The following is a 17,113-nucleotide window of genomic DNA, read 5'->3' as shown; positions in this document are numbered from 1 at the left end:
CAGGTTCTTCCTCCGGTTCCTCTTCGGGTTCCTCCTCGGGATCCTCCTCAGGTTCTTCCTCAGGTTCTGCTGCGTTCTGAGCAATTTGCTTCTGTAAAATATCGCATCGCTCTAGAGCTATCTCCGTCCGGGATTTCGCCACAAAGAGTTGCTCTTGCAAATCGATCATCTCTGCTTGCATTTTTCTCATAATCTTCATCTGCTGATCATTAGTATTCCTGCATTTCCTTCATAGCCGCTGTCAGGCGGGAAATTTCCTCCCTAGCTTCGGTTCCATCTCTCATTAATCTGGAAACGTTCGCTCTCGCTGAGCGCATAAAACCCACGTCACGTTCTAAACAAGAAACAACAGCTGCGAGAACTCTCTCTATAGGTTCGGTTATGGGTGGTAGGGTGTTGGGATAAGCAGGGCGACTCGGGTGAGGTAGTGGGGGAACTTGTTCGCGATAAACCATACGCCTAATCAGACTCGGGTACCAATCCCAGCTGACGTCGTCGTCGTACATGCCTCCAGACAGGCGATACCTCTTCGGTGCAGGGGCTTCTAGTTCCGGGACTACTCGGGGTGGCGATGAGTTAGGTAGCTGCGGTTCCTTTCCATGAGCATGAGTCACCTGATCAGATGATGATCATGGTGGCGTCGACATCCCTACAGGTAAGTCATGTATGCGCACGTATGAGCGAATGAGGTAAAGAGATATAGATAACGAAAGGCTAAATAAAACATATATGCAGTGCGTATAATTATAACTCCGTTAGTGGATTTTGAGGGTGTGACAGATTGGTATCAGAGCCATTGGTTATAGCGAACTAGAATTGCATGCATACTAGACTATAACCGCAACGACCCATTAGTTATAATTATACGCACTGCATATATGTTTTATTTACCCTTTCGTTATCTATATCTCTTTACCTCATTCGCTCATACGCGCGCATACACGACTTACCTGTAGGGATGTCGACGCCACCATCATCATCATCTGACCAGGTGACTCATGCTCATGGAAAGGAACCGCAGCTACCTAACTCATCGCCACCCCGAGTAGTCCCGGAACTAGAAGCCCCTGCACGGAAGAGGTATCGCCTGCTGGAGGCATGTACGACGACGACGTCAGCTGGGATTGGTACCCGAGTCTGATTAGGCGTATGGTTTATCGCGAACAAGTTCCCCCACTACCTCACCCGAGTCGCCCTGCTTATCCCAACACCCTACCACCCATAACCGAACCTATAGAGAGAGTTCTCGCAGCTGTTGTTTCTTGTTTAGAACGTGACGTGGGTTTTATGCGCTCAGCGAGAGCGAACGTTTCTGGATTAATGAGAGATGGAACCGAGGATAGTGAGGAAATTTCCCGCCTGACAGCGGCTATGAAGGAAATGCAGGAATACTAATGATCAGCAGATGAAGATTATGAGAAAAATGCAAGTAGAGATGATCGATTTGCAAGAGCAACTCTTTGTGGCAAAATCCCGGACGGAGATAGCTCTAGAGCGATGCGATATTTTACAGACGCAAATTGCTCAGAACGCAGCAGAACCTGAGGAGGAACCCGAGGAAGATCCCGAGGAGGAATCCGAAGAGGAACCGGCTGAGTCAGGGGCACACTCAGAGTTGTCCTCAGACGATGACATCTAAGGATGATAACACCTAGATGGTGGGGTTGTCTCCATCCAAACTATTATTTTCAATGATTTTAAGGATTGGTTTTAAATACTTTGTAGCGAATACAATGGTTTTAATCATGAATTATTATTTGAATTATTATATGGTTGTGATTTGATGTTTGCTTCTTTTATTTTTTCTTTCTTACCTACCTTTTGTTACATGTATGGTGTGTTGCATATGAAATCGAGAATTCATGTCTGACATTTTATGCTATGATTCTAGGAGATGGCTGGAAGAAAAGCTGGGCATGGTCGCGGTAACATCAACCTAACCGCAGCAGAACTCCAAACCCTATTGAATGACCATGCGGCGGCAGCTTTAGCTACACATGTTCAGAATCAAGCCGGAGGCCCAGCTGGAGCCTGTACTTTCAAGAACTACCTGGATTGCAAGCCCAACTCGTTTAAGGGCACTGAGGGAGCCATAGGTTTCCTGCGTTTAGCAGAGAAGGCAGAGTCAGCTTTCGAGATGTGTAACTGTCCACCCGCCAGCAAGGTTAAGTTCGCTGCTGGGACACTGGAGGATTCTGCCCTCACTTGGTGGAACTCCAATGTGCAAATTCTTGGGTTGGATTTGGCGAACGCTATGAACTAGGAAGAGTTCAAGAATATGATGCGGGAAGAGTATTGTTCTAGAGAGGAAATCGCGAAGTTGGAATCTGAATTTTGGTCGTTGAAAATGGTGGGTTCCGAGATTGAAGCCTACACCACCCGTTCCCATGAGCTAGTAGTAATGTGTCCACGGATGGTAGACCCGCCGAGTAAGAGAATCGAGATATATATCGATGGGTTGGTACCACAAATTCAGGGTATGGTGACGTCTTCCAAACCGGCTACAATTCAACAAGTGATCCGATTAGCTCACAAACTGACGGACCAGGCAGTGGCACAAGGTGCGTTACCACCTAGAGGTTCAACCTCTAAAACCCGTGATAACCCGAGCACTGACAACAACAACAACAACCCGAGTAATGGAAAGAGGAAATTTGACAACACCAGGTCCTCATCCTCGAACCTCCCACAGCAACAACACTACCGTAAACCCGAACTCACTCGGAGCTTCAATAATCAGGGTTCCAACAATAACAACAACGGTGGCGGGCAGGGTTCGAGTGGCTATGCTGGGAAACACCCGAAATGCAACAAGTGCAACTATCACCATGCTGGGCCAGGCGACCGTATCAAATGTCTGAGATGCGGAAAAATGGGTCATCAGGCCAAGGAATGTAGGGGAGACCTAGCGGCAAAGGGTGCTCCTAAACAACCTATGGCGACTAAAGGGTGTTTCGAGTGTGGTCAAGAGGGTCATTTCAAGAAGGATTGCCCCAAACTAAAGCAGAATGAGAACAATGGAGGCAGCAGCGGTGGTGGAAGCAGTGGTAAAGGTAGAGCTTTCGTCATTGGGTCGGGCCAGGCCCGCAGCGATCCGTATGTGGTGACCGGTAAGTTTCCTGTGAACGACTGTTTTGCTTCTGTTTTGTTTGACACTGGAGCTGATAGGAGTTTTATATCGGAAGCCTTTAGTAAACTCTTAGACTTAACTCCAACCCCATTAGATGCTAAGTTTCCTGTTGAATTAGCCGACGGTAAGCTTATAGAAACAACTCATGTACTAGTGGGATGTAAGTTTAAACTGTCGGGTCATACTTTTGATATCGACCTCATACCTTATGCACTTGGTAGTTTCGATGTCGTTGTCGGCATGGACTGGCTATCTGAGAACCGAGCGGAGATTATATGTCACGACAAGATAGTCTACATCACTACCCCTTCCGGCGAAATCATTTCGATCCAGGGCGAGAAGAGCGGCATGACCACCAGCATCGTCACCCTCATGAAGGCGCAAAAATATTTACGAAAGGGTCATCCAATACTTTTAGCCCATATTGTCGAGAAACCGGCGGAGGAGAAGCGAATCAAAGACATACCGATTGTGTGAGATTTTCCGGAAGTTTTCCCGGAGGATTTGCATGGACTCCCACCTATTCGACAAGTCGAGTTCCAAATCGAATTGGCCCCCGGTGCAGCATCCATAGCACGAGCCCCGTATCGGCTCGCACAGGCGGAGCTTCAAGAGTTGTTCACTCAATTACAAGATTTGTTGGATAAAGGTTTTATCCGACCCAGCTCATCACCATGGGGAGCTCCTGTCTTATTTGTTCGAAAGAAGGACGGGACTTTCCGCATGTGCTTCGACTACCGAAAACTGAACAAGGTGACGGTTAAGAACCGTTATCCCTTACCCCGAATTGATGATTTCTTCGACCAGCTGCAAGGATCGAGTTACTACTTGAAGATCGATCTGAGATCTGGTTACCATCAATTAAGTGTGCGCGAAGAAGACATTTCAAAGACGGCTTTCAGGTACGGTCACTACGAGTTTTCAGTTATGCCTTTTGGCTTAACCAACGCACCAGCCGTATTTATGGATCTCATGAACAGAGTATGCAAGGCGTACCTCGACAAGTTTGTGATTGTTTTTATTGATGATATCCTCGTCTACTCCAAGAACAAGACCGACCACGAAGAACACCTGAGGTTGATCTTAGAATTACTGAAGAAGGAACAACTGTACGCTAAACTCTCGAAATGCGAATTTTGGCTTCGCGAGGTTCACTTCTTAGGACATGTGATCAATGAGAATGGAATCCATGTCGATCCCGGCAAGGTAGAGGCCATCAAAACTGGGAAGCACCTAAGACTCCGACTGAGGTGCGACAATTCCTAGGACTGGCCGGCTACTACCGGCGTTTTATTGAGAGATTTTCAAAGATTACTCAACCACTCACCGCATTGACACATAAGGGTACTAAGTACAATTGGGGTGACGCACAAGAATCCGCCTTCCAAAAGATAAAAACCAAACTCTGTAGCGCCCCTATCCTAGCCCTCCCCGAGGGAACGGATAATTTTGAGGTGCATTGTGACGCATCGATACAGGGTCTCGGTTGCGTGTTGATGCAACTCGAGAAGGTTATAGCCTATGCCCCTCGACAACTACGGATCCATGAGAAGAACTACACGACCCATGACCTGGAACTCGGAGCTGTGGTGTTTGCTCTTAAGATATGGAGGCATTACTTATACGGTACCAAGTTTACCATTTACACCGACCACAAGAGTCTCCAGCATATCTACGATCAGAAGGAGCTGAACATGCGACAGCGTCGTTGGGTCGAGCTACTTAAGGATTATGACTGTGCCATCAAGTACCACCCTGGCAAAGCCAATGTAGTGGCCGATGCTCTCAGCAGAAAAGAAACCGATAAACCTAGACGAGTGCGAGCATTGCAACTCACGATTCACGCCAACTTACCCGATCAGATTCGTGATGCTAAACTCGAAGCCTTGAAAGACGATAATCTCCCATCAGAACTCATGCGAGGCATGAACAAGCAACTTGAAACCAAATCGGACGGGGTCCGATATTTCGAAAACCGGATTTGGGTCCCTCGATACGGAGAGTTGAGAACCCTAATGATGGACGAAGCACACAAGTCCCGATATTCCATCCACCCTGGCTCGGATAAAATGTACCATGACCTAAAGGCACTTTACTGGTGGCCAAACATGAAAGCCGACATTGCCACCTACGTTAGCAAATGCTTGACTTGTGCAAGAGTCAAAGTGGAATATCAGAAACTATCTGGTCTGCTACAGCAACCGGAACTTCCAACATGGAAATGGGAACACATTTCCATGGATTTCATCACGGGATTACCCAAAACACCGACGAGATGCGATACCATCTGGGTGATCGTTGACTGGTTGACTAAGTCTACACACTTCTTAGCAATCAAGGAATCAGACAAAATGGAAGGACTGACTCGCATCTATATGAAAGAAGTAGTGTCTAGACACGGAGTGCCTGTCTCAATCATATCTGATCGAGATTCCCGTTTCACTTCGCACTTCTGGAAGTCACTACAGAGTGCGCTAGGCACCCGCCTTGATATGAGCACAGCATACCATCCTCAGACGGATGGGCAAAGTGAGCGCACCATTCAGACCTTGGAGGACATGTTGCGTGCATGCGTGATGGATTTCGAAAAAAGTTGGGAACCTCACTTGCCTTTGGTAGAGTTTTCGTATAATAACAGCTACCACTCAAGCATTAAAGCAGCGCCGTTTGAAGCGTTGTACGGATGAAAGTGTCGACCACCTCTCTGCTGGGCAGAAGTGGGTGATAGCCAAATCACTGGTCCAGAATTAGTACTTGAAACCTCTGAAAAGATTGTTCAAATCTGAAACCGCATGGCAGCAGCACGAGATCTCCAAAAGAGTTACGCCGACAAGCGCCGAAAGCCTCTTGAATTTCAAGTGAACGACCAAGTTTTACTCAAAGTCTCACTTTGGAAAGGTGTAGTTCGCTTCGGAAGGCGAAACAAACTCAATCCACGATACGTTGGCCCCTACCGGATAACTGAGCGCATCCGGTAGCATACCGACTGGATTTACCAACGGAACTCAGTAGCGTACACAATGTATTCCATGTATCCAATTTGAAGAAATGCCTTTCCGATGAAACCCAAGCAGTTCCTCTAAGCGAGTTGCAAGTTGATGAACAGCTACGCTTCATCGAAGAACCAGTCGAAGTTTTGGATTGGGAAACCAAAACACTCAAGCACAGCAAAATTCCAATCGTTAAGGTTCGTTGGAACTTGAGACGTGGACCAGAGTTCACATGGGAACGCGAGGACCAAATGATGAAAAAGTATCCTCACCTTTTTGAAGGGTTGACCAAACACCGAAAACCACGAAAGCCGTCAAACCGCCAGAAATCACCAGAGGTATGAATTAAATTTCGGGATGAAATTTCTTTCTACTAGGGGATGATATGACAAACTGAAAATTTTTCTTGCTTTTTCAGACACCCATCGCGACTGGACTAAAATTTTCGGGACGAAAATTCTTTCAACATGGGAATAATGTGACACTCGTCAATTTCAGGTTAACTCCTTTAATCCAAACTCTGTCAATTCAAACTTAATATCACTTGATCTATAACGCACATCTCATTACATTTAAACTAGGGTTTTAAATGACGCATGACAATCACTACACATGTAGTCTTTCGAGATTGCACCGAAACGCACACGAGTCGACTCAAACTATTGGTGAACAAACGACAAACATCAAAACAACAAATACGTGATAATTATGTGTTAACATATATGTTACTTGATATGTTATGGGTAATGCCAAACACAAGAAGCAAGAACTAATTGTTTACACTAGAAAATTAATAACTAAAAGTAGAGGGGCCATTGTGTAACATATTATTATTATAATAATTAACAAAACCCTACACTCCCTCCCCTCTCCCTAGACCGATCGCCCCCCTCTCCCTCTCTTCTTGGCTGCCGTAAACACACACACACATACAAGGATTTATAAGCTTTTGTTGAAGAATTAAGGTGCTATTAGGTAATTAACTACTTCTTTATGCATTCTATGTGTTTAATTTTGATATTGAATAGGTTAATCAAAACCCTAAATTCTTGAAAGTGATGATTAAGATGAGTTAGGGTTTGATTGTATGTTTGATGATGATTTGCTAGTGGATTGATAACTAGTTGTGTTATAATTGCTTGTTAATTACTTGTTCCTTGATTTTAAACTTTCAAGTAAAACCCTAACTATGTGTGTAACGTAAAATTGATATGCAGGGTTGGTAAATCTTGTTTCTAGAGTGTGATATGCATGGGTTATGGTTCATAGATTGTTGTTATGTTGAGTTCTGATGTAAACTGGTACTGGACAGATTGTTGATTTGATGTTTAGACGATTGTAACTGGATGTTAATGTGGTAATTGGTCGAAATTATTAACACTACAGTGTACTAGGTTGAGTCTAGTTTCTAAAGAGTCCAAATTTGTAATTTTTGGAAGTGTAAAAGTTAACTTTTATTATTTTACAAAAACGTAGTGCAAGTCTGAATTGTGGGGTCTGCTGTTAGGCTGTTTTGAAATTATCATATCTCATAAACTAAAAGACCAAATGGGTTAGTTCCACTTCTGGAAGTTAACATATTGAGTTAAGAATCTAACCCAATTGGTCTTGCATTAATTGAATTTACCATTTAACGAGAATAACAAATATCATTCTGTTGCGCACGATTTTGACTGCTGCGAGTTTACTGAAATGTTTTGGTCTTTGTGAGAAAACTATGTGAAATAAAAATACAATAAAAATAGTTCTGGAAACCTAACTCATGTGTGCTTTGTGAAGATTTTTGGTGAATTAATTGATATATTATGATCTGTTGAATAGAGTAATCTTTTAAGTAGAAATCTATCTTGATAAAACTAGCTGCTGAACTATGTGAAAATACATGAAACGTGTTTGTTAATAGATAATTTCCATGTTTTGACTAAATTGCCCTTATGGGGAGATAATTTACTAGTAATGTACAATGTTAGTATTTGATGCTTATGTAGTTGTATACACATGTAACGTGTCACCAATGTGTTTGTCGAGTTACACATAATTCACAAACGAAACACGAAACGTATCTCATGCATAGGTATTATGTGCCGAGTCTAGAGACTCAATAGTAGTTTAAATACTTAGAGAATCTCATTTTTGTTTTAGAGCACTAGTGAGGATTTTATTTGACGCGCATCTCTCGGATTTGTTTTTGAATTCTTCGCAAACAGTGAGTTTCACGTTCCCCTTTTACTCTTTTAAACGCTTTTTACTTGGGGGAGATAACATACTCCAAACACTTTAGATTTTGTTATTGGTTATATATCGCTTGTAAGGCTAAGTGGCAAACAAACCAACTAAAGTCCTTCATAACATCGAACCGTTTAGTATTTGTATAATAGCGAGTCACTGTTGAGTAGTACTACTGGGTTTGACAAACCCCACCCAACTCTAAACTCGACTGTAGGTCGAGTGGGTGTAATCTTGGCTAACACATTACCATGGTCGTGGTTGACATGGTGGCAAGGCATATGATAAACAGTCAGCTTCGGTGTCGAACACTTAGTAATACTTGTTTTATAGGCTAGCTACCTATTGATATATAATTGACTTAACATTATCTGGTAACGCAAACGCAAACACTTAAACGTAAACGTTTTCCTTTATTTATATATGTGAACTCACCAACCCTGTGTTGACACTTTTAGTATGTTATTTTCAGGTAGCCGAGGCGGGCGCGCGGTATAGGGACATGCATTTCATTGAACACTATCGTTTTGAAAACTTGCTTTTAAACTTTTATTAATTTGGTTTTAAGTCGTCCTGCGTGACGCAACACTTGGCTTATGATTTACGCTTCCGCATTCATTAAACTTTAATATTTGTGGTTTAAAAACTTTAAATATGATGTTTGATTATAACTAATGATTCCGATCCTTTTAGTTCACACCCTCTGACGGTAAAACTCCGTTAGTGGATTTTGAGGGTGTGACAGACGACGAGACCGGTACTGGATATACAAAACAACCTGTAACATTCGGCAATAATTTTCACTAATGTAATCATCATAATGTCACTTTATTAATAAAATAATTCTTTATTAAAATTCTATATCTTGCAAAGTCAACAAAAAGTCTAAATTTTGACACGTAACGAGTAAAACGTGTAAAAACCTTGAGCAGCGAGCCAGAAAGTAAATAAATCATTAGAATGACTAAATAATTCTAAAAATTCAAAATATATGTTAAAACATTTGAGACAATATATAAACATAATTTAGGAAGGCTTGAATAGCGAAAACTAGAAAATAAGTAAGCAAAAGGCAGTACAGGACCGAAAAGGACCCGACACAAATTTGATTCAAAAAATAGTTTTTATGGTCCATACTGTGAGGAATTTGATTTCGTTCAAAGTCTGACAAAAATTATTGAAAACGGGATCCATTTGAATATCTAAAACTCGCAATACGTTATACGATTAACCAAGATTAACTCAATATTGATCACCCCTTCACCTTACACCCCACCCTTCCTTTGGCTAGCTCACCACTCCACCTTACCAATTAGAAACGAAAGTCTTTTGGCTAGATAAATTACGAGATACATTAAACCATAACACCTAGATAATACCACATGTTATTATTTAAAAACCAACTCTTCCATTTTCCCACCCCTGTTCGGCCGTCACATTTCCCACAAAACCACCCACTTGTATTATTATATTAATATATACATACATACAATGATTATGAGATTACTTGTAAACCTTACCATCCTCCAACACATTTACCTATATACCAACTCATCAACCCTATACTTCTCTCTATCTCTCTCCATATATACGTATACCACCACCACCATACCACCATATCACCATTTCAAAAACCACCATAAACCATTGTTGAAGATTATGAGTTTTAATGGAAGCTTAAGCAAAATAGGAGTTTAGGAAGCTAAAGAAGGAGTCATAAACTAACTTAAGGCCACATTATCACCTCCTTAGGCACCAAATCCGAAAATCCAAGGTAACCCACTTCAAGATTTGTGTATATTAGTTGTTATATGATGTTTAAAGCTTGATTTTGGTATGCTTGATAATGTGCATGCAAGTATAATATGGATGTATGCATGCATGTGTGTGACCCGTGAGTTTGCATGTGAATTTATAAGATGGGTTTTGTTGATTATAGGACTTGTTATGGTTGCATTTTAGCTTGTATAGATTGTCCATATTGATGTTACCTATGTTTGTTTAACAAATGGGTTAAGTATTGTTTTTAATGGAAGTAAATATGTAAATGGTCAAAAGATTAAAGATGGATTATGGGTAAAAACACCCACTTTTGGCCGTGGGTTTTGGTTTGGGTGTTGGATTGAGGTTTTTAACTTGATTTAATGTTAAAATGGTTAAAAATAAATGAAAATTTTGAAAACCCACTTGGTTGATTTATTAAAGATTACTTGAAAAGTTGTAAGTAATAATAATAATGGTTTTGAAATGGTAAATAGGATCTTGGAAAAGGGTTGACAAAAGTGTAGAGATTTGATTATTTTGAAAAGTTACTTGCACATGCAAGTAATACAAAAATTTGATTTTTTTTATCATAAAAGTTCATACTTGTCTTATATTAATTTTAGGTGTAGATTGAAAATGACAAATTAAGTGATTGAATGAGACATGGAAAAGGGAATAAAATCTACTAGAAGTATTAAGATGCATGAAACATGACAACTTAAATAAACAAGAAATTGTGTTAAGACTTGCTAATATAAGAAACTTTGTAAATTGTACAAGATGTTTTGTAAGATGGTTTGATAAGTGAACATAACATTGTGTGGATAATTAAAGACTTGTGGTTAGGATTACTTTAGTAAACTCTATTGTAAAGATTGTTGGTATAATAATAAGATTGTTAAAAATTGCTACTTGCTAGTAACAGAAACCTTGTTGTTAAAGAATCATTATTGTGTTTGTTTAAAGGATGATAATGCGATGGATTAGGACTATATTATGGGTTGTTATGATCTGGAAATTTTGATGCATAAACACCTTGTAGAGATTATAGAAATAACATGTTCATTGTATAGTTGAAAGCTTAAGCTATGGCTTGAGCATGTGTAGAAAAAGAATTGTTTTGTGTGCATACTTGGTGCTAGATGATCAAACATGGATATGATAATATATTACTTGTTATTATATATATATTTTTCTGTACCAAATGGTTTGGTTTTGACATTGTGACTTAAATAGCTTGTCGGTGACTTTAACGGTCGGAAAGTTCGACTTTTAAAATGAACCGACATGAATTTTTGGAACTGATTTATAACAGCTCCTAAAGTCATAATATTCTTATATTTAACAAAAGTTAAAGTATAAGAAAAGTCAAGAATAGCAAAACTTAAACCACCCCGGTTCGTGTCGCGAAAACCGACACGAAAACGTTAAAAATTGGTATTTTTAAGAAATTAGCAACAAAATAAAAACCATAACATTTTTATTTAAAAACCAACAAAAATTGACTAAAAACTATATAAAAAGTGTTTTAGATAATTTAAAACTAAAAGTTTTCACAAAATAACAACCGATTCGTTTTTAAGCTCAAAATCGACGAAACCGGCAAAACCGACAAAACCAATTATAATAGAGTCAAAATTCTAAATAAAATAATAATTTAATTTTCCAAAACACTCCAGAAACTAAAGGTAATAATTTTTATAAATTTTAATAATTAATATAAATTATTAAATAAAACAATTATTAGTTGATTATTGCTTGTTTATATGTTTAAGTGTGTATTTATAGAATTATAAGTAATAAACTTTATGTGTTGTGTGGATTTTTAGAATAAGAATACATATATACATACATACATACATACATACATACATACATACATACAGACAGACAGACAGACATACATACATACATGTATATAGTTAACCAATTGTGGTCAAACCCGAAATTAAAATTAACGAACGTGTACTAATATTTGACACGAGCGTTTATACAAACATCGGATTCAAAGGTGAGTTATTCCTCCGAAAAGCATAATGTATATCTATATTCGTTTTTATATATATGTTTTGAAAGCGCATTATACTTTACAAATTGTCGTTATTGTGGAATGAATCAATTTGGTTAAATAATTGTTAACAGAGTTAAGGGCATATAAATGTTGGTAGATCTATCGGGGTGACGCCCCCCACTTCCATTTGCGTTGGGTTAAAATTGGGAATATTTCGAGTTTGGTACGTTTCGAGTTATCAAATTGGTAGTCATACACGCGTTGTATTCTTAGCTAGTTTACAACTAACGCTTTTTGTGCTTAAAGGTAAAATGCGGGTTTCGTTATTGTGTTGTACCGTGTAAAGATCGGTATTGTTGGGAGTATAATGGCCGTACACTATTATATTCATGTGTTGTTTATATATAAATTGTCTATATTTATATAATAAGTTTTTCTCGGGAATAACTCACCAACATTCGTGTTGACCCAAATATTATTTGATAATGTTTTGCAGGTAAATGACGGTTTCGTGTGAAGGCGTGGAGCGAGGCGTCGGTGTTTGAGTAAAAGTATGGGACCGTTATGTTAGTTTTTAATAATAAAAACTATGTAAACTCTAATGTTTATTAAATATGTTTAATATAATATATATTAAATGTTGTGTTTTTATGATTGGCTTTCATTACAACAACTGTCACCGCCCGAAAATTTGTTTAGTTGTAAAGACTTCCGCTGAAATTATTATTATGAGATTTTCAGGGTGTGACAGAGGTTGGTATCAGAGGCAATCGTTATAGTGAATTAGAATAGTTAAAAATTTCTAAACTATAACTAAATATTCAAACACACGCTCTATCCCCCCTCACGAAACAAAGGTAAAAGTGTAAGTAAATATATGTGTATATTTATTTAGTTGATTATATATTTATATTATGATTACTAAGTATGGACTTTATATTACAGATGACATGTCTTTCATAAATTTGGGGACATATACACATGTCTTACACATAGATGATAGTGTTGTTGAGAAAGTAGGTATATATTTATTTAGTTGATTATATATTTATATTATGATTACTAAGTATGGACTTTATATTACAGATGACTTCACCTTACACCGTTGATATCCCCGATTCCGAGAGCGGAACCCATGGAGCACCCGTAGCCCCGACCGATCCCTCACCGCCCATTGGTTTGTCTCATCCCATACCCATCTTTCAGGGCCCACACCATGGTGAGAGCTCCCGAAAAATGGCTATGGATGACTATGTGGTGGATCCCGCCTTTTATGTTCCGCTCGCCATAGAGACGCCCCCACCGCCTCATGGAAAGGGGAAGGGTTGACTGTAGATGGCCAAATCGTCTCACGAAATGAGAACGTGGCTATGCACGAAGTGACATTGTGCAACCATGAGACTCGTTTGTTTTACGCAGGACAAAAAGGGGTAGACAACGGTTGGGCAATCTTCATGTTGTCAAAATTCGTGTGCAACGTGGATATCCGTATGATGGACCTAGAGCGAAAGATGACGGTATTGGAAGCTTGGATTGGGGCGTTGGAGCCTCAAGTTCATTACCTTATGAAACCCCAATAGGGTTGTTATTGTTGTCTTTTGTTATGAATGTTTTGTTGATGTATGTCATTAAGACTTGTTTACTTTTATTTGGTAGGGGAAACCAAGACTATTAGGTATAATAGATATTATACCAATTTTGTTAATGTGTAATATTAATAGGTACCCCACCTTAATCTTTTGGGACATTATGGTTGTTTAATATTTTAATCATGTTTAAAGTATTATGTTGTAAACTAAATTATTTTATTTATGTAAAAGAATCATGGCGCCACAAACAAGGAGAACCACTACTAACCAAGAAACCGGAATGCCATCATCACAAGAGGAGTTGGCGCAACTTATCGCGCAACATGTCAATGCGGCACTCGAACAACAACACATGGACCGAACCGCGGACCGAACTATCCAAAACGCAAAACGGTACAATTGTTTTTGAAAAGGACGAAAATTCTTTATAAAAATTTCCATTTTAACTAGTAAAATACAATAATTAGCAATAATAATTAGCAAACCATGTTAAAACAGGAAATCCCATGCCCGGGTGCACTTATAAAACTTTTCAAGAATGTAAACCTAAAGCTTTTACCGGAGCCGAATGACCTCTTGAAATAGTAAGATGGATAGAAAAGATGAAGTCGGTTATGAAAATTAGTGATTGCACACCCGCACAACGAATCATGTGTGGAGTTTGTTCATTCGAGGACGAAGCCTTGGAATGGTGGAATTCACTAATTCAAAACATGGGAGAAGATGCAGCTTATAATCTAACTTGGAATGAATTAAAGGAATTATTGCTAAAAGAATATTGTCCTAGAAATGAGCTTCAAAATATCGAATATGAGTTTTGGACACTAAAAATGGAAGGTGCAGACATCGGCACGCATACTTCTCGGTTCAATGCACTGGCAAGACTGGTACCACGACTGGTTGCGCCAGAGTATGTTCGAGTCGAGAGATACATTTGGGGTTTAGCGCCTGAAATTCGAGGCATGGTTACTTCCTCGAAGCCAACCACCATCCAATCTGCCCGAGAATTAGCAAAGAATCTAACCGATGATGTTGTACGAATGGGAACGTTGAAAGTATCGGGTAAGAAGCTGGTAGATTCCATTCTGGATAACAAGGATTCTGAAACAATTCCAAAGTCAGCCGACCAGAAAAGGAAATGGATCGATAACTCCGGAGGGCAATTCCAAAAGAAAACAAATTCAGGAGAATGTTTATGGCTAACACGAGTAAAGGTGCGAACCAAGCTTCTCAGTGCGACATGTGTGGAACGAGTCACAGTGGGGAATGTTGGAAATGTCAGAAGTGTAATCGGTTTGGACACCAGACTCCGTACTGTTTCAGTAAGGACCCTCCGTCCGGTTCAGGAAAACCGAATACCGGATGCTTCGAGTGTGGAAACATGGGGCACTATCGAAAGGACTGCCCGAAGCTCAGATTCCAGAACGCGAAACGTAGAGCCTTCTAGATAAACGCGAAGAAATCCAGGAAAGACTCATCGGTAGTTACCGGTATGTTCCTTATTAATAGACACTATGCTTATATATTATTCGATACCGGAGCCGATTTAAGTTTGGTTTCCAAACAATTTGAACCCCTCCTTGGAATAGAACCCAGTAAGTTAGATATCAAATATTCTACAGAATTAGCTAATGGGAAGATGATTGAAACCCATGAAGTCGTGCGAAACTGTAGTATCCTCTTAGCAAACCACACGTTCAGTATCGATTTGTTACCTGTCAAGTTAGGTAGTTTTGATGTCGTTGTGGGAATGGACTGGTTATCCAAGAATCAAGCCGAAATCGTTTTCTTAGAAAAGTTGATTCGTTTACCACTCCCAAGTGGTGAAACATTGACTATTCAAGGAGAGCAAGGTAACTCAGAACTTAAGCTTACCAGTATTATGAAGACACGCAAGATTTTACGCAAGGGTTATCCAGCATTTTTGGTAAACGTTATGGATACGAAAGCTGAAGGGCAAAAGATTGAAGACATTCCTATAGTAAGAGATTACCCTGAAGTTTTTCCTGAAGATTTACCTGGATTACCTCCACAGAGACAAGTTGAGTTCAGAATAGATTTAGTTCAAGATGCAGCACCAATAGCCCGATCTCCGTATAGATTGGCACCGTCGGAAATGCAGGAACTATCGAACCAACTCTAAGAAATGTTATCTAAAGGATTCAATAGACCTAGTTCTTCCCCGTGGGGAGCACCAGTTCTTTTTGTGAAGAAGAAAGACGGCTCGTTTAGAATGTGTATCGATTATCGCGAATTGAACAAACTGACCATTAAGAACCGATATCCATTACCAAGAATTGATGACTTGTTTGATCAATTACAAGGATCCAGTTACTATTCAAAGATAGATTTGCGATCTGGATATCACCAGCTGCGAGTTGCTGAAGAAGATGTTCACAAAACGGCGTTCCGAACCCGATATGGCCATTATGAATTCTTAGTCACGCCTTTTGGTCTGACAAACGCACCCGCAGTGTTTATGGACCTCATGAATAGAGTTTGTAAGCCATATTTGGATAAATTCGTGATAGTATTCATCGATGATATACTCATTTACTCACGGACTAAGAAGGAACACGAGCAGCATCTGAAGCTAATTCTAGAATTGCTACGAGATGAGAAGCTATATGCTAAATTCTCAAAGTGTGAATTCTGGACGAGATAAGTACGCTTCCTTGGACACGTGATTAATGAACAAGGTATACACGTAGATCCCTCAAAAACTGAAGCAATCAAAAGCTGGGAGACACCAAAGTCACTTACCGAAGTGCGTCAATTTTTAGGTCTTGCTGGGTATTACCGGAGATTCATCGAGAATTTCTCTAAAATAGCTCAACCTTTGACGCTATTAACCCATAAAGAAAGGAAGTATAATTGGACCGAAGATCAAGAAGAAGCTTTTCAGATTTTAAAACAGAAGTTGTGTAGCGCGCCAATCTTGTCCTTACCAGAAGGAACCGATGGATTTGTAGTATATTGTGATGCGTCTCGCTTAGGTCTTGGTTGTGTGGTTATGCAACGAGACAAGGTGATAGCATACGCTTCCAGACAACTCAAGGTACATGAAAAGAATGACGCGACATACGATTTGGAATTGGGAGCTGTTGTGTTTGCTCTTAAGATTTGGAGACATTATCTGTATGTGACCAAATGTACAATATTTACTGATCACAAGAGTCTCCAGCATATCTTTGATCAGAAGGAGCTTAATATGAGGCACCGTCGATGGGTAGAATTACTAAATGATTACGACTGCGATATTCGTTACCACCGAGGTAAAGCGAATGTTGTGGCTGATGCGTTGAGTTGAAAGGAAAGAGAAAAGCCCATACGTGTTCGTGCATTAGGGTTGACGATTCAAACTAGTCTCACTACTCGAATTCGTGATGCACAGTGTGAAGCC

At 39.8% G+C, this 17,113-nt stretch overlaps 1 protein-coding gene across 1 annotated transcript; it reads left to right on the top strand.

Moving 5' to 3' along the window:
- Positions 1-15,349: 15,349 nt before the first annotated feature.
- Positions 15,350-15,853, top strand: LOC143591119 (uncharacterized). The gene has a single exon (XM_077071423.1). The coding sequence runs from the start codon at positions 15,350-15,352 to the stop codon at positions 15,851-15,853; it is 504 nt and encodes a 167-aa protein (XP_076927538.1).
- Positions 15,854-17,113: the final 1,260 nt, after the last annotated feature.

The sequence above is a fragment of the Bidens hawaiensis genome, unplaced genomic scaffold (genome assembly GCF_021521415.1).
Source record: "Bidens hawaiensis isolate Kalapana, Puna unplaced genomic scaffold, B.hawaiensis_p1.1 tig00039271_1, whole genome shotgun sequence".
NCBI lineage: Eukaryota > Viridiplantae > Streptophyta > Magnoliopsida > Asterales > Asteraceae > Bidens > Bidens hawaiensis.
This window is presented reverse-complemented; position numbering and strand designations above follow the sequence as displayed.

Coding starts and splice junctions, on each gene's coding strand:
- LOC143591119 (XM_077071423.1), top strand. CDS start 15,350: ATGATTGAAACCCATGAAGTCGTGCGAAACTGTAGTATCCTCTTAGCA.